General features: G+C 52.9%; 2 protein-coding genes across 3 annotated transcripts in view; both read left to right on the top strand.

The window, feature by feature from the left end:
• The first annotated feature begins 1,380 nt into the window (after positions 1-1,380).
• The window catches only part of LOC141983976 (uncharacterized), an 82,713-nt gene continuing 62,008 nt past the window's right edge, over positions 1,381-22,085 (top strand). Inside the window, exons 1-2 of the mRNA XM_074946932.1 lie at positions 1,381-1,445; positions 1,560-2,536. Of these exons, the coding sequence (XP_074803033.1) occupies positions 1,638-2,536 (899 nt within the window). The 5' untranslated portion in view covers positions 1,381-1,445; positions 1,560-1,637. The remainder of the gene's footprint in view (positions 1,446-1,559; positions 2,537-22,085) is intronic.
• The window catches only part of MAPRE3 (microtubule associated protein RP/EB family member 3), a 71,947-nt gene continuing 70,631 nt past the window's right edge, over positions 20,770-22,085 (top strand). For both annotated transcript variants that reach the window (XM_074947289.1, XM_074947287.1), the window contains exon 1: positions 20,770-20,866. The gene's annotated coding sequence lies outside the window, so the exon portion shown is untranslated. The remainder of the gene's footprint in view (positions 20,867-22,085) is intronic.

Here is a 22,085-nt window from a genome sequence, read left to right as displayed (position 1 = left end):
AGATTAATCAGTATTTAGAGGAACCAAGTATTAGACCTGAGTAAGACCAGCTGAAATGCAAGAACCTGTAGGCTGAGGCCTGCAAGACTTTAGCGTAGCTGGTTTTGGCCTTGGAGACAAGAAACGATGACATGAGTAACCAGAAAATAACCCGATGCCCTAAGATTATGGGGAAGGAGGTACCAAGTGGTAATATTGTGCAAAATTACCCAAAATATTAATATCAGATCATAAAAGTAATGTAAAGGCGCATCTGTCTCTGACATGTGTCTTAACCATGGGATACAGGTTGTGTCAGTGCTAATGAGAACAGAGGGAACTCACCCAGCCTATAGAAAATTTGTGTCCCTTAAGTTTCCAGGGGACACGGACCAATAAGAGACAAGAGGGTTGACGCTTTCATGGACATGCTCCAAATGTAGGTATAGCCAGAATCACATTATAAAAAGGGGGTGCCCAGAATGGGAAGCCGGAGCTCACTCTGGGAGACTCCAGCAGGAACCGTCCCTATTCTGATGATCAAGCCATGAGAGACCCATCAGACCCTAACCCTGTGTGACGATGTGACGCAGCAGGGAGGGGGGAGTGTTGACCTGGGAATGTGCCCTGGGGACGGGAGACCTGAGAGCCTGTCACCTGAGCCAGGAGGGGGAGGGGGAGGTGACACCTCTGCCCAGGAATGTGGATGGAGGCTGCAGCAGGGAACCTGCTCGGTGGGTTTAGTTTCAGTTTGGGGCTGGGTGGAGGAACACAGGGAACCCCAGGGCTGGGGTCTAAGCTCCCTGCTCCCCCAGAAGGACTTCACTGAGGGGTCCTGGGTGTACCCACAAGCTCTGTTTTGGACTGTGTTCCTGTTGTCCAATAAACCTTCTGTTTTACTGGCTGGCTGAGAGTCTCAGTGAATCCCAGGAAGAGGGGTGCAGGGCCTGGACTCCCCCACACTCCGTGACAACTGGTGGCAGCGGTGGGATCTACTGCACCCCGTGAACGGCGCTTCCTGCAGTAAGTGACTGGGGAACAGTAAAACGAAGGGGGATTGACGGGGACCAGGCGTGCTGAAGATTCAGAGAGAGACGGTTTCAGGGGGCGGTTAACCCCTGGGAGTGTGTGACCAGAGAGAAGGACTTTTGCAGTAACAGGGTCCCCCGGGGGATCGCAGCGAGTGGTCCCAGGGGCGGAGGAGTCTGCAGCTCGACCCTGGCAAAGAGGTGGTGACCTCAAGAAGGACTGGCACACTAGGGGCTTTTCCTGGAAACCGTGGACAGCTGCCCGGCCTGCGAGTGGCCAGCCGGGAGATGTACACTAAACGCCTTAAGAGCGACCTGGTGGAGCTGTGCAGGCAGAGGGGGCTGCGCGTCGGGAGGTCCACCAAGGAACAGCTGATTGCCCAGCTGGAGGAGAGGGATCGCTTGGATGACCCGATCCCTGTCCCTGAGGGAAGCCGCCTGGCGGACGCAGCGTGGGCCCTGGGGCCTGACCAGGCTGGGAGGGGTCAGACTGCTGCCCAGGACACCCCGAGACCCTTCCTACCTATGCCTGGGGGAGGGGTTGTGGGAAGCCCAGCGAATACCGAGGGCCCCCTGACCCCAGCAGCCAGCAGGGGATCCTCCCAGCGGAGCTCCCCATCCCTGGAGCGGATGCGGCTGGAATGGGAGAGGGAGAGGAAAATGAGGGAGCTGGAGGATCATGAAAAACAACGTCAACATGAGGAGAAACAACGTCAACATGAGCAGGAGGAGAAGGAGAAACAACGTCAACATGAGCAGGAGGAGAAGGAGAAACAACGTCAACATGAGCAGGAGGAGAAGGAGAGGGAGCGTCAGGAGAAGGAGAGGGAGCGTCAGGAGAAGGAGAGGGAACATCAGGAGAAGGAGAGGGAACGTCAACATGAGCAGCAGGAGAAGGAGAAACAAAGACAGCATGAACTGGAGCTGGCCAGGCTGAGGAGCAGTGGGGCCCCGGCTGCGGTGAGTGAGGGGGGACCCAAGACTGCAAGGAGCTTTGATAAGTGCTTCCTGGCCCAGCGGAAGGAGGGGGAGGACATAGATAGCTTCCTGACGGCCTTTGAGAATGCCTGCGAGCTGCACAGGGTTGACCCTGCAGACAGGCTCCAGTTCCTCACCCCCTTACTGGACCCCAAAGCCGTGGAGGTCTACAGCCGGATGACAGGGGCAGAGGCAGGGGACTATGAACTGTTCAAACAGGCCCTGCTCCGTGAGTTTGGGCTGACCCCCGAGATGTACCGGAGAAGGTTCCGGAGTCAGCGTAAAACGCCTGAGGTCACCTACCTACAACTGGTCAACCGGATGCAGGGATATGCCCGCAAGTGGACAGCGGGGGCCCAAACTAAAGAGGACCTGCTTGACCTGTTTGTACTGGAGCACCTGTATGAACAGTGCCCTTCCGACCTGAGGCTGTGGCTGGTGGACAAAAAGCTTGCGAACCCCCAGCATGCAGGGCAGCTGGCCGACGAGTTTGTGAACAGTCGGTCAGGGGGTAGCCGGGAGGAGTCCCAAAAGAACAGGCCCCCCCCGATGCAGAGAGAGAGTCACCATGGGGCCTCCCAGCGGGGAAATAGGGAGAACCCCCTCCAAAGGGGAACGCCTGGTGTCGGGCCCCTCCGACCCGTTCGAGGGGACCAACGTGACCTGAGCTGCTATCACTGTGGCCAGAGAGGCCACGTAAGGGCCCAGTGCCCCGGGCTCCGGGACAAACTGAGCAGACCCAACCTACCCAGGGTTAACTGGGTAGGGACTCAGCTGGACGAGGGGCAGGCGACCCAGGAAAGGGGGGCTACCAGTTTGCCACCTGCTCAAGAGGGAAGAGTACCCCCAGCCAGCCCCGCCAGAGGGCTGGAGGCTCTGGACTCAGGGTGCTCGGTTTACAGGGTGGGTGCGAGGCTGTCCCTCCGGAGAGAGTGCCTTGTTCCCCTGGAGGTGGATGGGAGGAAGGTCAATGGATACTGGGATACGGGCGCGGAGGTGACGCTGGCCCGGCCCGAGGTGGTGGCCCCAGATCGGGTGGTGCCCAACACCTACCTGACCCTGACGGGGGTGGGCGGGACCCCATTTAAGGTGCCCGTGGCAAGGGTACACCTGAAATGGGGGACCAAGGAGGGCCCCAAGGATGTGGGGGTACACCACCATTTGCCCACTGAAGTTTTGATGGGGGGAGACCTAGAGGACTGGCCAAGCGACCCCCAGACCGCCCTGGTTGTGACCCGTAGCCAGAGCCGGCGAGGGGCACTGCGACCTGACCCTGGGGAGGGTACCACACTGGAGGCGCGAGACCCTACTCGGGTGGGGAGGGAGCGCCGAGGGGCACGGCTCAGAGAGGCTGCGGCCTCAGACCTGGCCACGGAGGGGGAACCGGGCCCCATCCCTTCCCCAGCCGCTGAGTTCCAGGCCGAGTTGAGGAAAGATCCCTCCTTGCAGAAGCTCAGGGACCTGGCCGACCTCAGTGAGGGACGGACCATGAGGAGAGGCTGCCAGGAGAGGTTCCTGTGGGAGAAGGGGTTCCTGTACCGAGAATGGGCTCCCCCAGGGGAAGGGGAGTCCTGTGGGATCAGGAGGCAGCTGGTGGTCCCCCAGAAGTACCGCCGCAAGCTCCTGTCCCTGGCCCATGACATCCCCCTCGCAGGGCACCAGGGAATCCGGCGCACCCGGCAGAGGTTGCTACAGAACTTTTACTGGCCCGGGGTCTTTACCACCGTCCGGCAGTATTGCCGATCCTGTGACCCCTGTCAGAGGGTGGGGAAGGCCCGGGACAAGGGGAAAGCGGCGTTGAGACCTTTGCCCATCATAGAGGAGCCTTTCCAGAAGGTGGCCATGGACATCGTGGGGCCTCTCAGCAAGACGACCCGGTCGGGGAAGAAATACATTCTGGTGGTGGTAGATTTCGCCACCCGCTACCCCGAGGCAGTGCCCTTAGCTTCCATTGAAGCAGACACCGTGGCAGATGCGCTCCTGACCATTTTCAGCCGAGTGGGGTTCCCCAGGGAAGTCTTGACAGACCAAGGCTCCAACTTCATGTCGGCCCTGCTCCGGTGCTTGTGGGAGAAATGTGGGGTCCGGCATGACTGGGCCTCAGCGTATCACCCCCAGTCCAATGGGCTGGTGGAGAGGTTTAACGGGACGCTAAAGATGATGCTGAAAACCTTTATGAACCAGCACCCGCAGGATTGGGACAAGTACTTACCTCACCTGCTGTTCGCGTACAGGGAGGTGCCCCAGGAGTCTACCGGATTTTCGCCTTTCAAACTGTTATATGGAAGGAGGGTAAGGGGCCCCCTGGACCTGATGAGAGACGAGTGGGAGGGGAAGGCCACTCCCGATGGAGAGTCAGTGGTGGAGTATGTCCTGACCTTCCGAGAGAGACTGGCTGAACTCATGGGCCTGGCCAGGGAGAATCTGGCCAGAGCCCAGAGGAAGCAGAAGGTCTGGTATGACCGCACGGCGCGGGCCCGTGCCTACGCCACCGGGGATCAGGTGATGGTTCTCATCCCCGTGAGAAAGAACAAACTACAGGCCGCCTGGGAGGGCCCGTTCAAGGTCGTCAAGCAGCTCAATGAGGTAAACTATGTGGTGGAGCTGTCGAACCGGGCCCACCACCGCCGGGTGTACCATGTGAATATGATGAAGCCATATTATGCCAGGGGGAATGTGGTGTTAGCTGTGTGTGGTCAGTGGGAGGAGCAGGGAGATGACCCTTTAGTAGATCTATTCCCTGGGACCAGAGCTGGTTCCCCCCTGGAAACAATCCCCCTCTCGGATCAGCTCACCCCTGCCCAGCAAGCTGAGGTCAGGGGGGTGCTGCATCCGTACCGACAGCTGTTTTCCAACCAGCCTGGACGCACTAATCTGACTGTCCACCGGGTGCAGACAGGGTCGCACCCGCCGATAAGATGCTCCCCCTTCCGAGTCACAGGGAAAACTGCTCAGGACCTGGAAAGAGAGGTCCGGGACATGCTGGCTTTGGGGGTGATCCAGCCATCGGCCAGCCCTTGGGCCTCGCCGGTGGTGCTGGTCCCCAAAAAGGATGGGTCAGTCCGGTTCTGTGTGGACTATCGGAAGCTCAATGCCATCACTGTATCGGATGCCTACCCCATGCCCAGGCCGGACGAGCTCCTAGACAAGCTGGGAGGAGCTCGGTACCTTACCACCATGGACCTTACAAAGGGCTACTGGCAAGTGCCGCTGGATGCAGATGCCCGGCTGAAATCGGCCTTTATCACCCCTCTGGGGCTCTATGAGTTTCTGACCCTGCCTTTCGGCCTCAAGGGAGCGCCGGCCACCTTCCAGCGCCTGGTGGACCAGCTCCTGAGGGGGATGGAGAGTTTTGCCGTGGCGTATATTGACGACATCTGTGTCTTTAGCCAGACCTGGGAGGACCACGTGTCCCAGGTTAGACAAGTGCTGGACCGACTCCAGGGGGCTGGGCTGACTGTCAAAGCGGAGAAGTGCAAGGTGGGGATGGCTGAAGTATCTTACCTGGGCCATCGGGTGGGGAGCGGCCGCCTAAAGCCGGAACCGGCCAAGGTGGAGGTGATCAGAGACTGGCCCGCTCCCCACACCAAAAAGCAGGTCCAAGCCTTTATTGGGATGGCAGGATACTACCGAAGATTTGTGCCCCACTTTAGCGCCATAGCCACCCCCATCACTGAGCTATGCAAGAAGGGGAAGCCAGACAAGGTGGTCTGGACCGAGCAGTGCCAGGAGGCTTTCCGGGCGCTGAAGGAGGCTCTGGTCAGTGGCCCAGTTCTAGCAAACCCAGACTTTGACAAGCCCTTTGTGGTGTTCACCGACGCCTCCGACACGGGACTGGGGGCGATGTTAATGCAGGAGGATGAAAAGGGGGAGAGACACCCCATCGTGTACCTGAGCAAGAAGTTGCTACCCCGGGAGCAACACTACGCGGCCATCGAGAAGGAGTGCCTGGCCATGGTGTGGGCCCTCAAGAAACTAGAGCCCTATCTCTTCGGGCGACACTTCACCGTCTACACCGACCACTCTCCCCTGACCTGGCTGCACCAGATGAAAGGAGCCAACGCCAAGCTCCTGAGGTGGAGCCTGCTCCTGCAGGATTACGACATGGACGTGGTCCATGTGAAGGGAAGTGCCAACCTGATAGCGGATGCGCTGTCCCGGAGAGGGGGCCCCGAACTTCCCCAGGTCACTGGTCACAGTGACCCCGCTCAGTTCAGTCTCGAAGGGGGGAGAGATGTGACGATGTGACGCAGCAGGGAGGGGGGAGTGTTGACCTGGGAATGTGCCCTGGGGACGGGAGACCTGAGAGCCTGTCACCTGAGCCAGGAGGGGGAGGGGGAGGTGACACCTCTGCCCAGGAATGTGGATGGAGGCTGCAGCAGGGAACCTGCTCGGTGGGTTTAGTTTCAGTTTGGGGCTGGGTGGAGGAACACAGGGAACCCCAGGCTGGGGTCTAAGCTCCCTGCTCCCCCAGAAGGACTTGACTGAGGGGTCCTGGGTGTCCCCACAAGCTCTGTTTTGGACTGTGTTCCTGTTGTCCAATAAACCTTCTGTTTTACTGGCTGGCTGAGAGTCTCAGTGAATCCCAGGAAGAGGGGTGCAGGGCCTGGACTCCCCCACACTCCGTGACACCCTGTTGTTAAGGATGGGAGTATAACTACATTTGTAACTTGTGCATAGGTCTGTATAGAATCTCTATATGCTTGGGTAATCATCACTTTAATTGTAACTTTAATACAAAATTGTAGAACAGTCTAGGCCTCGTACTGGTCAATGGCCATGTGGTCACTGCCCTTGGTCTCTGTGTGCTCCTAGAGACTCTAACTCTGAAGCACGTAGCAGAGGGGACTTTCACTCTAGTAAGCTTGAAACTGTAGCCAGGAGAGCCGAACCCCCGGCGGAGTAATACCACATTACAAAATTCACTTCCAGTAAAATCAAAGTCTACAGTGGCCCGCTGGATTAGGTGGACGGGAGAGCCATTCTGCCAACGGACAGGTTTCTGTGGTTGAGGCAACGTATTCTCAATGCCCAAGAGTGTCCAACTGGAAGAGGAACCTTTTCCCCTGGGTCTTAACACAGCCACTACATATGTTGTTGACTGGCTTTTTAACCTGGCCAGAGGACCAGTCTCAGGTACGTCTTCCCTCAACAGGGCCCTTGTTCCCCAAAGGAAGCTAAGGAAAGGATAAGATGCAAACTAAGAACAGATTCATTGACAGACAACAGTTAACAAGGTAAAGGTGAACTATGGGAAGTATAACAAGGTAAATATTAAACAACACATTAGGGAAGCCCGAACTACAACCAAACGGAACCAAATACAAAGCGGGCACTGGCCATAGCAGGGGAGGCCTTGAAGCCCCAGCCCCAGGCTACTCCCAGATTAGGCTAGGTAGAAAGAAAGATGTTGGGTCTCTACCATAGTCTGCAGCTTTTACCAATGGCACCGTCACGACGGGCCTGGCTCCGCTTCCAGGTCCAGATGGCTCGGCAGGAAGGAAGGCAGGACCTTCTGGCACAGGCTGATGGATGCTCTGTTCTTGCTCTTCTTCCCTGCGTCAGCATGGGTGGATGTATGAGAAGGATCAGAATGGCAGATGATAGCTCGTTCTTGAGTGCAGGTGTGTCCCTCCCGACACCCCTTCGTGTGGTCCTAGGCCTACCCTTCAAGGTGATGGGAGCCCCTCCTGACTGGAGACCAAACTCATATATACTGCCCAGTCTCTGAGCAAACTACCAGTTTCCTGCCCTTAGATGAAAAAGGCGCCAAAACACAAGGGGGGCGTGAGGAAGAAGGATATCAAATATGGATTCCAAGTGGTTGTAACAGAAATCCAAGATGGCATTATGGGGAAGATGGTACTATAGGGATATTGCACAACACAGGAAAATTTCCCCCTACAGTGTGACTCCTTTCGCCAGCCTGAGAATGAGGCCTAAGCAGCACAGAATGTCTCAGGTTTATAGTTCAAGTCGGGAGAGTTTGCACTGTCACTAGAGTGGTGGTTAAGCAGAATGAATGTCTTCAGAGTTGTCCAGTGCAATCCTCTGTCACCATCTGTGACATCAACTGCAGATGTGTCCAACAGTGGTTGGGTGCATCTGAATCATCTGTCTGTGCGAGGGCACTGGTCTCATCAGAAGAAGATTCTGCATATCAGTGTATTGGAGTTCAGAGCCATTCGGCTGGCCTCAGATCATTCCTTCCTCACGTGCAGGGAAAGGTGGTGCATGTAGTCACAGACAATACTTCCGCAGTGGGTTATGTCAGCAGACAGACTTTGTGCAGAAGCAATAAGGTGACGGGATTGGTGCATCCTCCACCATGTGTTCCCCAGTGGCCCTGAACTTGGCAGGAGAGAGCAGTGTGGTTGCAGACTGTCTCAGCAGAGACACATCTCAGATGCATGAATGGTCCCTGAAGGATCAGTTGGCTCGCAACATATTCGCTAGATGGGGTCAACCAGCTGTGGACCTGTTTGCAACAAGATTCAACAAGAAGTGTCTGTCCCCCCTTCTGCTCCAGAGCCAGCAGGGACAGTAGATGCTCTTCTACTGCACTGGGGGAAAAGCCTGCTGGATGCTTCCCCCCCATTTCCATTGATCCAGAAAGAGGTAAGGAAGATATGTCAGGACAGTGCACGGATGAAGCTCATCACCCCAGCATGGCCACCCCAGCAATGGTATTACTGATCTCCTCCAGCTGTCCGGCAGAGCATTCAAGCTGCTTCCTCTGTCACCAGATTTGTTGGCTCACCAGGAAGGGAGACTTCTTCATCCAGACCCGCTGTCCCTCCGCCTGACGGCTTGGCGTATCGGACTTTGACTCTCTTTAATCTCGAGCAGTTCGTTGGTTGTTTGCAAGATGCTGCATAATGCTAGGAAGCGGTCAATCAGACAATATTACAAAATGGACCAGATCTGTGACTTGGGTGAGTGAGAAGGGTGATTCTGGTTCTCTTGCTTCAGCATCCGTACCCTGTGCTCTAGAATATTTGATGTTTTTAAAGTCTAAAGGGTTATCTAACTCCTCATTAAGGATTCATATGGCAGCCGTTTCTGCCTCGCATACTTTAGTTGATGGTGGATTAGTGTATATAATACCATTAAGAAGTTTACGAAGGGCTTATCTAAAGAGTATCCTCCTTTGTGAGAGATACTGTCCCTCCTTGGGATCTTAGTTGGTGTGACAGACCCAGACCAGTGGGGTACAGGAGTCTGGTCGAAGGCAGGGGTGAAAGTAAGTTAGAGGACTTACCGGTATGCCGGAGTCCTGAGCAGGGGGCCTGGCCTCAACCGGAAGAGGCAGGGCCTTAAATCCCCAGGCCCTTTAAATCGTGATTTAAAGGGCCAGGGCTCCCGCTGCCGTAGTGGCGGCTGGGAGCCCGGGGCCCTTTAAATCACCCCTGAGCTACCAGCTGCAGAGGCAGCTGGGAGCCCCGGGGCTTGGGGGCGATTTAAAGGGCCCAGGGCTCCAGCTGACGTTACCACAGCCGAGCCCCGGGCCATTTAAATCACTGAGGAGCCCTGGGGGCTCCCGGCTGCCACCGCTACCCTGGGGCTCTGGGCTCTGGCAGAGCTTTAAAGGGCCTGGGGCTCTCTGTGGTAGCAGCTGCCAGAGCCCCGAGCCCTTTAAATCCCCGCCTGAGCCCTGCTGCCCTAGCCCTGGGGTAGCGGCGGCCGGGCTCCATCGGGGATTTAAAGGGCCCCGGGGTTCCAGCCGCCGCTACCGCCCCGGCCCTTTAAATGCTCGCTGGAGCCCCACCGCCGCTACCCCAGGGCTTCGGCAGCAGGGCTCAGGCAGGGATTTAAAGGGCCCCGGGAGGGTATCGGGGGCTGGAGCTCCGGGGCCCTTTAAATCCCTGCCTGAGCCCTGCTGCCCGAGCCCTGGGGTGGCGGTGGCCTGGCTCCATTGAGGATTTAAAGGGCCCCGGGGTTCCAGCCGCCGCTACCGCCCCGGCCCTTTAAATGCTCGCTGGAGCCCCACCGCCGCTACCCCAGGGCTTCGGCAGCAGGGCTCAGGCGGGGATTTAAAGGGCCCCGGGAGGGTATCAGGGGCTGGAGCTCCGGGGCCCTTTAAATCCCTGCCTGAGCCCTGCTGCCCGAGCCCTGGGGTAGTGGCGGTGGGGCTCAGGCTGGGATTTAAAGGGCCCCAGAGCTCCAGCCGCTGCTACTGCCCTGGGGCCCTTTAAATCCCCGCCAGAGCCCCGCCGCCGCTACCCCAGGGCTTTAAATTGCCCTCTCGGAAAGCCGGTCCTGGTACGGTGCACCGGCTCTTACCGGTACGCCATACCAGGGCGTACCGGCTTACTTTCACCTCTGGTCGAAGGCAAATATACTGGCCACTGGATGAATAGTTTTCTGTTCCCTGAGGGACCAGAGCAGGGGCTGCGCTAGAGCAATCAGGAACCTGCTAGAACCAATTAAGACAGGCAAGGTAATTAAGACACCTGGAGTCAATTAAGAACTTTCTAGAATCAATTATGGCAGGCAGGCTAATCAGGACACCTGGTTTAAAAAGGACCTCCCATCAGTTAGTAGAGGGGCACGCCAGGAGCAGGGAGTGAGAAGGCGTGCTGCGGAAGGACTGAGGAGTTCAAGCGTGATCAGGCTTCAGGAGGAAGATCCTGCAGTTAGGATAAAGAAGGTGCTGGGAGGAGGCCATGGGGAAGTAGCCCAGGGAGTTGTAGCTGTCATGCAGCTGATACGGGGAACATTGTAGACAGCTGCAATCCACAGGGCCCTGGGCTGGAACCCGGTGTAGAGGGTGGGCCTGGGATCCCCCCATTCCCCCAACTCCTGGTCGGACACTGGAGGAGTTGACCTGGTCTGTGAGAAACACCAGAAGGGAAGGTCTAAATTGGAAAGGGATCTGGCCTGTTCCCGACCCTTTAGGTGGGACACAGAGACTGTGGGGATTGTTCTGCATTTCCCCCATGCTGGCCAGCGATGAGGGTAGCTGAGTGGACGGCAGGTTTGAGCCACTAGCAAAAGTGGCCAAACTGAGGGCTGCCGGGACTCTCTGAGGCGAGCAAATCCGCCAATAAGTGCAGGACCCTCCAAGGCAGAGGAGGAACTCTGTCACATTGGGTTCTAGCTATTACGATGGCACCACCCTTTGAACCTTTTGTTGAGTCTTCTTTACATGAGTTATCTATTAAAATGGCTTTTATTGTTGCTAAAACATCTGCCAGAAAGGTGGGTGAGCCAACTGCTCTTATGGCTGGTCCACTGCTCACTATTGTCCATAAAGATAAGGTGGTTCTTCCGCTTGATCCCAGGTTTTTGCCAAAGGTGGTTTCTGATTTTCATGTCAATCAGTCCATTCATTTGCCATTCCCCCCCGTCCCAGACCACATCCTAACAATGTTGAATGGGCTTTACATGCTTTAGATACAAGGAGGGTCCTTGCTTATAATTTAGACAGAACTGAAGGTTTTTGTAAATCATCCAGATTGTTTGTTTCTTATGCTAAAAAATCCCATGGGATATATGCTTTCTTTCCAGACCATTTCTGGATGGATCAAGCAATGTATTGTTGAATGTAATTCCTTAGCAGGGATTCCTGTACCTGGAAAATACGTCCACATTTTACTCGAGTCATGGCAGATTCTTTTGCTTGCCTTAAACAAGCCCCTGCTGTGGAGATTTGTAGAGCTGCTACCTGGAGTTCTGTTCACAATTTGACTCAGCATAATGTACTGGACTTGTCATCTAGAGCAGATGCTGGGTTCGGGAGAGCAGTGCTGCAGTCTCTGTTCAGTTAGGACTTTGTCCCCACGTCCACGTAATTTTCAGCCCTGCTGATCAGTCTGTCCCAGAAGTGGGAACACACAAAGAAATGAAGATTTATTTACTTGTAACAGGAGTTCTTCAAGATGGCTCTGCAAATTCATAGTCCTAGTTGCTCACTGTTCTCTGCTGTTGCCATGGAAGGGACTGAGGTGATGGAGGATGCTCCATCCCCTAGATAGACTTGCTCTTGGGACATGAAGAAATGCTAAGGGTGCGAGAGCACTCTAAGGCAGCGGCTCTCAACCTTTCCAGATGACTGTAACCCTCTAGTCTGATTTGTCTCATGTACCCCAAGTTTCACCTCCCTTACAAACTACATGCTTACAAAATCTGACATAAAAATACAAAAGTGTCACAGCCACACTAGTTCTAACAAATTGTTTACTTCCTCATTGTTACCACAGAATTATAAATCAATTGGAACATAAATATCGTACTTACATGTCAGCATATAGTGTATCTAGAGCAGTAGAAACAAGTCAGTGTCTGTAGGAAATTTTAGTTTGTACTGACTTCGCTAGTGCTTTTTATGTAGCCTGTTGTAAAACTAGGCAAATATCTAGATGAATTGATGTATCCCCTGGAAGACCTCTGTGTATGCCCCAGGGGTATGTACCCCTGGTTGAGACCCACTGCTCTAAGGAAACACCGAGGAGTCCGGTGGCACCTTAAAGACTAACAGATTTATTAGGGCATAAGCTTTCATGGATAAAAACCCCACTTCTTCAGATGCATGGAGTGAAAATTACAGAAACAGGCATAAATGATTTTCCATGCATCTGAAGAAGTGGGTTTTTTTACAAACGAAAGCTTATGCCCAGATAAATCTGTTAGTCTTTAAGGTGCCACCGGACTCCTTGTTTTTGTGGACACAGACGAGCATGGCTACCCTCTGGTACATTGCTCTAAGGGACATGACTGGGAGAGGATCTACCGCAAGGCACCACAAGGCGGTGCAGTATCCATGAGTGTGACCTTGCAGAGCCATCTCGAAGAACTCCAGTTACAAGAACAGGAGGACTTGTGGCACCTTAGAGACTAACCAATTTATTTGAGCATGAGCTTTCATGAGCTACAGCTCACTTCATCGGATACATGCAGTGGAAAATACAGGAGGGGGATTTTATATACAAAGAGAATATGAAACAATGGGTGTTACCATACAGACTATAACGAGAGTGATCAGGTAAGGTGAGCTATTACCAGCAGGAGAGGGGGGAAAAAAACAAAACATTTGTAGTATTTGTAGTGATAATCAGGATGGGCCATTTCCAGCAGTTGACAAGAACGTCTGAGGAACAGTAGGGAGGGAAATAAACAAGGGGAAATAGTTTTACTTTGTGTAATGACCCATCCACTCCCAGTCTTTATTCAAGCCTAAGTTAATTGTATCCAGTTTGCAAATTAATTCCAATTCAGCAGCCTCTCGTTGGAGTCTGTTTTTGAAGTTTTTTTGTTGAAGAATTGCCACTTTTAGGTCTGTAATCGAGTGACCAGAGAGACTGAAGTGTTCTCTGACTGGTTTTTGAATGTTATAATTCTTGACGTCTGATTTGTGTCCATTTATTCTTTTACGTAGAGACTATCCAGTTTGGCCAATGTACATGGCAGAGGGGCATTGCTGGCACATGATGGCATCTATCACATTGGTAGATGTGCAGGTGAACGAGCCTCTGATAGTGTGGCTGATGTGACTGGGCCCTATGATGGTGTCCCCTGAATAGATCTGTGGACACAGTTGGCAACGGGCTTTGTTGCAAGGATAGGTTCCTGGGTTAGTGGTTTTGTGGTGTGGTGTGTGGTTGCTGGTGCGTATTTGCTTCAGGCTGGGGGGCTGTCTGTAAGCAAGGACTGGCCTGTCTCCCAAGTTACAAGAAAGTAAGCTTCACTTCCCTGGCAGCTGGTTTGTGGTCCTGGATTGAGGCAAGGCCTCCTGGGAGATAAAGCCACTATAAACTGAGCCCTTTCCCTAGCTGAGGAGTCAGGCTGGGCCTGGAGGGATCTTCAGTGAGTTATGGGCAAAGATCCCACTTTTTCCAGTTGCATTTTGACTTGGGAAATGTTTAGAGGTGGAGCCCGCGGGGGAGGGGTGGAGCCAGGGCCAGATTAAGACCTTTAGAGGCCCTAAGGACTGAAAAGATTATGGTGCTCCCCCATATATAATTCAAAATAAAAACAATACTATACCATAAAATAAAATTTTATTTTTTGAAATGACACCAAACTTAGTGTATGCTGAAACTAAAATTGCTTCTGTCAAGGTTCCTTCTTCACTCTGAACTCTAGGGTACAGATGTGGGGACCCGCATGAAAGACCCCCTAAACTTATTCTTACCATCTTAGGTTTAAAACTTCCCCAAGGTACAAACTTTGCCTTGTCCTTGAACCATATGCTGCCACCACCAAGTGTTTTAAACAAAGAACAGGGAAAGAGCCCACTCAGAGATGTCTTCCCCCAAAATATCCCCCCAAGCCCTACACCCCCTTTCCTGGGGAGGCTTGAGAAAAATAGCCTAACCAATTGGTTACAAAATCTTCAAAGACCCAAACCCCTGGATCTTGGAACAATGGAAAAATCAGTCAGGTTCTTAAAAGAAGGATTTTATTAAAAAAAAAAGAAAAGTAAAAATCATCTCTGTAAAATCAAGATGGAAAATACTTTACAGGGTATCCAGATTCAAAACACAGAGGATCCCCCTCTGGGCAAAACCTTAAAGTTACAGAAAACAGGAATAAACCTCCCTCTTAACCCAGGGAAAATTCACATAAAACAAAAGATAAACTAATCTGCCTTGCCTGGCTTACCTCTACTGGTTGCAATATTGGAGACTTGGATTAGCATGGGTTGGAGAAGATGGATTCCTGTCTGGCCTCTCTCAGTCCCAAGAGAGAACAAGCACGTAAACAAAGAGCACAAACAAAAGCCTCCCCCCCCCCACCCCAGCCAAGATTTGAAAGTATCTTGTTCCCTTATTGGTCCTTTGGTGCCAGGTGCCAGCCAGGTTAGCTGAGCTGCTTAACCCTTTACAGGTAACAGCATGTTGCCTCTGGCCGGGAGGGATTTTATAGCGCTGTATACAGAAAGGTGGTTACCCTTCCCTTTATATTTATAACAGCTTCTTTCTAGATTTTCTGATTGCAAAATCTGATTACAAAATTCTGGATAAGTTCATCGAAGCTGACTCGACAAAGCATGTCCGCGTCCATACACAATAGGGAAAGTGAATCAAGTCTGTCCTGACACATTGTTGTTCTCTGAGGGTTTTTTATTCTTTTCAGCTGAGAAAAAGAGCATTCTGCGGAGCAGTTAGTAATCATCAATGTTAGACAAATCCGTCGTGCGATCTCTGCATTTGGAAATACACGTTGTATTCCGCCTTTCAGTATTGTGTCATGAAGATCAATGTGACTGAATTTCATTTTAAACTTTAGGCGCATATAACAGTGGAACTGCCGCACTTCTCCACAGAGACTCATGTTCAAGTCAACAGGGTCTGAGTCAACTAGCTCTTGGGAACCTTGTGAATATTGTTCGTCAGATAAGTCCATATCGTTTAGAAAAGAAAATCTACTTGATGCTACTTTGTACACTTCATATGAGCTTCCAGTGTATCAGTTATAGCGTAGTAAGTAGATACGCGAAATTTGTCTCTAGGATTCAATGCTGTTTCTGTTGCACTGCTATCATTTGCTTGTTTTTTCCTGATTCGCTTGCGGGACTGGGCTTCTTTGTAGGTAGTATGAGGCAAGACATCTTTTGATATGTCTTCAAATCTTTCGAAATCATTCCTCAAAGTGTGTAAGTGGTCTGCTAATGATGGACAGAGGTCTGCACATGTTTTCAAATCCAATTCTTTTTCTTGGAGAGCTTGACTTGTGTGGTAAAAGTGTTGTAAAATTTCATTCCACATAAATACAAACTCTAGTTCTTGCATCTCGTTTGCAATGTTTTCTGCCTCTCGTATAGTTTCTCCCTTTTGTGATTGGTCTTCAGCTGTACTTTCTATTGCATCCACAATCTTTGAGTAGGGCTCCAGAATTGCACTTGTTGCCACTGCATGTGCCTCCCAGCGAGTATTAGAAAGAGATTTCAACACACGACACGATCGTTGCCCAAATATGTTTTAAGAACTGCCCATCAGTGTGTTGAGGCAGAGAAAAATGTATAAAGTAACTGGACTGTTCAGAAAAAAATTACTGCCACCAGACAACAATCAACAGCACTGTGGCCAACAAGACTGAGAGAGTGTGCAGCACATGGTATGAATATGGCATATTTGTTCTGTTCTAGAAGCTTCTTCTGCATTCCTTGATGATGCCTTGCCATGCTGGCAGCGTTGTCATAAGATTGACCTCTGCACTTTGAGAAATCTATTTTGCAAACTTGGCACAGATAAGGCAGTACTTGATTTGCCATTTCTTCACCAGTGTGGCTTTTCAAATTGAGGAATGTTATGAATTGTTCAACTGGTTTTCCATTTGTGGGAGACACATATCTTAATACAATACTCAGTTGATCAATATGTGAAAGATCAGGTGTAGAGTCGACAGATAAACTGAAAAGGAGGACTTGTGGCACCTTAGAGACTAACAAATTTATTTGAGCATAAGCTTTCGTGGGCTACAGACCACTTCATCGGATGCATAGAATGGAACATAGAGTAAGAAGATATATATATATATATATACAGAGAAGGTGGAAGTTGCCGTACAAAGTGTAAGAGGCTAATTAATTAAGATGAGCTATTATCAGCAGGAGAAAAAAACTTGTGTAGTGATAATCAAGCTGGCCCATTTAGACAGTTGACAAGAAGGTGTGAGGATACTTAACATGGGGACATAGATTCAATTTGTGTAATGACCCAGCCACTCCCAGGCTCTATTCAAACCCAAGTTAATGGGATCTAGTTTGCATATGAATTCAAGCTCAGCAGTTTCTCCTTGGAGTCTGTTTTTGAAGCTTTTCTGTTGCAAAATTGCCACCCTTAAATCTGTTACTGAGTGGCCAGAGAGGCTGAAGTGTTCTCCTGCCGGTTTCTGAATGTTCTGATTCCTGATGTCAGATGTGTGTCCATTTATTCTTTTACATAGAGACTGTCCGGTTTGGCCAATGTACATGGCAGAGGGGCATTACTGGCACATGATGGCATCTGTCACATTGGTAGATGTGCAGGTGAACGAGCCTCTGATAGTGTGGCTGATGTGATTAGGCCCTATGATGGTGTCCCCTGAATAGATATGTGGAGACAGTTGGTAACGGGCTTTGTTGCAAGGATAGGTTCCTGGGTTAGTGTTTTTGTTGTGTGGTTGCTGGAGAGTATTTGCTTCAGGTTACGGGGGCTGTCTGTATGCGAGGACTGGTCTGTCTCCCAAGATCTATGAGAGTGAGGGATCATTTTTCAGGATAGGTTGTAGATCCTTGATGTGCTGGAGAGGTTTTAGTTGGGGGCTGAAGGTGATGGCTAGTGGTGTTCTGTTATTTTCTTTGTTGGGCCTGTCCTGTAGTAGGTGACTTCTGGGTACTCTTCTGGCTCTGTCAATCTGTTTTTTCACTTCAGCAGGTGGGTATTGTAGTTGTAAGAATGCTTGATAGAGATCTTGTAGGTGTTTGTCTCTGTCTGAGGGGTTGGAGCAAATGCGGTTGTATCGCAGAGCTTGGCTGTAGACAATGGATCGTGTGGTGTGTCCTGGATGGAAGCTGGAGGCATGTAGTTCATCACATGAGTTCATCACATATTGTCTTGGATAAGTATGATGGATTACCTTTGCCAGCATTCCCATATTTTGAGATATGGCCTGCTAAAAATGGGTCAAATTGAGCCACAAGCTTGAACAATCCCAAGAAATTTCCATTCTGCAATGATCCAAATGTGTCATTTGATCCCTGGAAAGGCAGACCATGTTCAGCTAATGTTTGAATAACAGCTATAACACACTGCAAGACATGTTGCCAGTATCCACGCTACCCTTTAATTTGTTCTTCTAATTCTTGTGTCAATCCAAAGCCCTGTCTTCAATTTAAATATGCCAACATTGAATCTCTGTCAGTAGTGCTATTTTCATGTTGTTCAATTAAAACAGTATTCCGCCAGTCACTAAATCCATCTGCAGCAAACCGGGATGTTGAAGGTTTATATGCAAAAAGTTTGCAAACAAAACAGTACACAGACCCTGTTGATGGTGAATACAGTAGCCATCCTCGAGTGTATTTCTCACCATTGGCTTTCATGCCAAGAAATATTTTTTGTGAACAATATCTTGTTTGTTTGTCATTGGTAAAAGTCCGACATGATTTCTCAAACAGCCCAGTGTGGTGTTGACAGTCATTTGGTCCACAATCTATCCAGTAAGCTACATCATCGGTACTGAAATCAACCCACATACCAGGATCTTTTCTCCTATTACTTACAGCATGAGCAGGTTCAGTCTCTGACACATCCACACCTTCTAGAACAATGTTTGTTTTACCGCCAGGAGTAGGACGAACAGTTACAGTCTCTGACACATCCGCATGTTCTGGAATGGGGTTTGTTTCACCAATAGAAGGGTCAGTCTCTGAAACACCTACAGGTTTTGAAACAGTGTCTGTGCTACTGAGAGAAGATGTTGCTTCTGATGGATTCGCTTTGAAAAATGATGTCAGCTTTGGAAGATTTTGGAAAATGTCACTAGTTTTTTGTTTCTTTTCTTCCGCCAGTTTACGTTTCTGTGCTCCACTCAGTTGGTTACGTTTCATCCTGCCCCTTACCTCAGTTATCTGAATTAAAAAAAAAAATTACACAACATACACTATTTTTATGTATATATAATATTTATATATAAGAAAAAACCAAATTAAGTACGTATAACTCAGAAGAATATATCAATAATAAAACATAAATTTATTGCAATACATGACAGGATCTGACTTCCTCGCATTATTTCCTTGGCCACATCCTGGTCAGCTCCTCCTCAGTGGGAACAATCTCCCCCTCCTTGTCCTCCCTGTGCCTCTCTCCTCCTCCCTCTGCAGCTTCTTCCTGCAATCTCTCCTTCCTCACCCTCTTCCCCCAGAGTCGCCACCTCTCTGCCTTTGGACACCAGTTCCCATGTCCTGTAATCTCCTGGCTCTGTATGACACAGGAGTCAGTGCCAGCGTGTCGGGACAGGACAAGGCTGAGCATGGGAAAAATTCGTCTGACATTTGTGAAACCTTTCCCAGCAGCAGGGAGACCTCTCGGGCTGTGGAACAGTCTCCCAGACTGGAGTGGAAACTCCATTGCTTGGACCATGGGAGGTGAGATCAGACAAAGCCCTGGCGCATACAGAGATGTGAAGGGGAAACCCTGCCCTGCCCTCTGCGGGCCTAGAGGTTCTTCTTCCTCTCCAGAATCTGTGGTACAGGAGCCAAGCTCATTGCTGGTCTCACGCTTCGTTCCCTTCTGTTAATAAACAGGAGTGCTGCATTGGCTGCCTTCCAAGCCCCAGGGACAGTTGCTGCTGAAGGCTAGATTTCATGGGCCAAACCCATCCCTGGTGTCATTGAGCTGAAGACAATGGGGATGCCCTAGGGATTAACTTGGCCCCAGAGCTGGAGCGGGGACTCAGCTCCTTCAGAACGCTTGGGTGGGACCCGCCGGCCGGGGCGGGGCAGCAGCAGCGGGCAGAGGGGCGCAGCAGAAGGTCCTGGGTTCTGACCGCATCCCGCTGGGTGGCCTTGCCTAAGTGCGGCCTCGGCAGGGGCTGGCAGGGCTACGTACTCGACATTGGCTGCTTAGGGTGGGGCCTCTCCATGCATTGAAGGGTGATGGCAGGGGGGTCATGGTAGCGTCTCTCCGCAGCCCCTTAGCTCTGCCGGGGGTCTTGGGGTTGCCCCAGGAGCTCTCAGGGGAACATGCTGCCTTCTGAAGTCCCTACCACCAGTCGCAGGTGGTTGTCTTTCTCGCTGCCACCTTGATGACTAGCATCGGAGGCTGGTTTTCACGCTCCCCCTCAGCTTGAAAGCTCCTGCATCGCCCCAGTTTGGCCAATGGGCTGTGCTTGTGCGATGGGGTGCTCCCACAGTGTGTGGCACTCAGCAGAAGGTCGGTGGGGGGGTCTGTTTATCCCTGGTGCAGCTATGGACGTGGGGTAACTGAGCGCCCTTGCTGTGGCTCGGGCCTAGGGAGGTGACAGTGTGCCCGGGGGTTACCGGAGTCTCCCCTCCCTCTTCACCCCGCTGGGAGGTTGGGAGATCCAGAGGGTTCCTAGAGCCACGTCCGGGTCAGGCAGATTTTAGGGGGCTGTCTCTGCGGCTTATTGATTTTGCCGGGAGGCAGTGTCTCTGGGGTATGGGGGAAAGGTGAGGGTGGGAGTTTGGGGTGGAGTGGGGGGGTCGGGGCTTGGGATTTGAGATGGGGTATTGGGGAAGGATGAGAGTGCCAGGAGCTCTGGGTGGAGTGGGATTGGGGGCTGGGATGAGAGTGCAGGGGCGGGGGGGGAAGGGGTAGGGATGATGTGGGAGATGGGGTGGAGTGGGGGCGATGTGGGGGATGGGGTAGGGGTAGGGGTGGGGGCAGGGGTGGTGGGGGATGGGGTAGGGGTGGGGGCGACGTGGGGAGTGTGGGGGGGCAATGGGGGGCGGCGATGTGGGGGGCGGGGGGGATGGGGTGGAGTGGGGGCGATGTGGGGGGCAGGGGTGGTGGGGGATGGGGTGGGGGCGATGTGGGGGGCTGGGCCGGTGGGGGGCGATGAGGTGGGGAGTGTGGGGGGCGGGGGCGATGTGGGGGGCGGGAGGATGGGGTAGGGGCGGTGGGGGATGGGGGATGGGGTGGAGTGGGGGCGATGTGGGGGGCAGGGGTGGTGGGGGATGGGGCGGGGGCGATGTCGGGGGCAGGGGATGGGGCGGGGGCGATGTGGGGGGCGATGTCGGGGGCGGGGGCGATGTGGGGGGCCACGGAGGCGTGGCGGGGTTGGGGGGCCCGGCCGCTGCGGCGGCGGTTGCCATGGCTCCGGGCCGGGGGGGCGGCCGGCCCCGGAGGGGGGGCAGCGGCGCATGCGCGGTGCGGCCCCTCCCGCAGAGCCCGGCTCGGTGCAGACGCAGCGAGAGCAGCGGCCGGAGCGCGGTGAGTGCGGGGCGGGGCCGGGCCCAGCGCCCCCCCGAGCCCGCCGGGCATGGGCTCGGCCGGGGGCGGCCGGGGTGTTACCTGCCTTCCTGACAGCCGGGGGGGTCCCGCTGCCCGGGCGCCCCATGGCGGGGGAGCCGGGGGGGGTCCCGCTGCCCGGGCGCCCCATGGGCGGGGGAGCCGGGGGGGGTCCCGCTGCCCGGGCGCCCCATGGGGAGGAGCCGGGGGCCCGAGCCCTAGGGCTGGGGGCAGGGCCCCGTTGCCGGAGGAGATGCCTGGGTGAGGGGCTGGGGTGGATGGGGCGAGAGCCTGGCGCGGGTTGCAGGGTGCAGTGTTGGGTGTTGTGGGAATCGCCCCGAGTGGCTGCTCAGACCCCCGGGATCTCCCAGCTCTGCGGGGGAAACGCACTTGCTGTTACCCAGCTGACAGGGAGCGGCCTGAGCCCCTCCACGCTGTGTCCTGAGCACACCTGTTCCCACCTCTCACACCGTGGTATTTTTAGTTTTGTGGCAGAGCTGAAGCTTCAGTGTAGCTGTCGATTTTTTGGTAGCTGTCCGTCCGCTGGGGGTGGATTAAATCCTTCTTGTTCCTGACATAAACGCAGGCGTGATCCACTGGGCTCTGCCTCTGGCCAGGCTGTCAGATGTGGACGTGCTCAGCAACAGAGCCGGAAAAGTCTCTGATCACTGTAATGCTTTTGAGATGAGAGCCTTGGACTCCAAGACTGAGTGTCAACATATTCGGTGCCGTATGGATGAGTGGGAAAACCTCCTCCGAGAAAGTAATCGTCTAGACACTCGCTCACCGCGCCGAAGGGCCTGCAGCTACCAGTAGCTAGAGAGAGCTGAAAAGCCGGCAGATGCCAGCCTCTTAGTTTCTGTGATATTTTACCCAATCTAAATTGCTTTGTATGCAGATTTCCCATACACCAGGGATCCCCGACCCTTGTCCTACCAAGGGCTACGACTGCAACTCGCCAAGAGCCCTAGGGCTGCATGTAACTTGCAGATACCCTCAACTTTAATATGGAGGAGCAGACAACTAAGACTACATGTCCCAGCATGCTTGGGATTTTTTGTTCTGAGAGCTCATATGGGTGTCGGGCAATGCATACTGGGATCTGTAGGCTTTATGGCCACCAGCTAAAGATGAGGGTGGCTATGGACCAGTCCATCTGCTTCAGCTGAGGCACATGGAGATCTGAACTCAGGGCTGTAGC

This window comes from Natator depressus, chromosome 3, assembly GCF_965152275.1.
Source record: "Natator depressus isolate rNatDep1 chromosome 3, rNatDep2.hap1, whole genome shotgun sequence".
In the NCBI taxonomy this organism is placed as follows: Eukaryota; Metazoa; Chordata; order Testudines; family Cheloniidae; genus Natator; species Natator depressus.
Note: the sequence above shows the minus strand (reverse complement) of the source record. Positions and strands in the feature narration are given on the sequence as shown.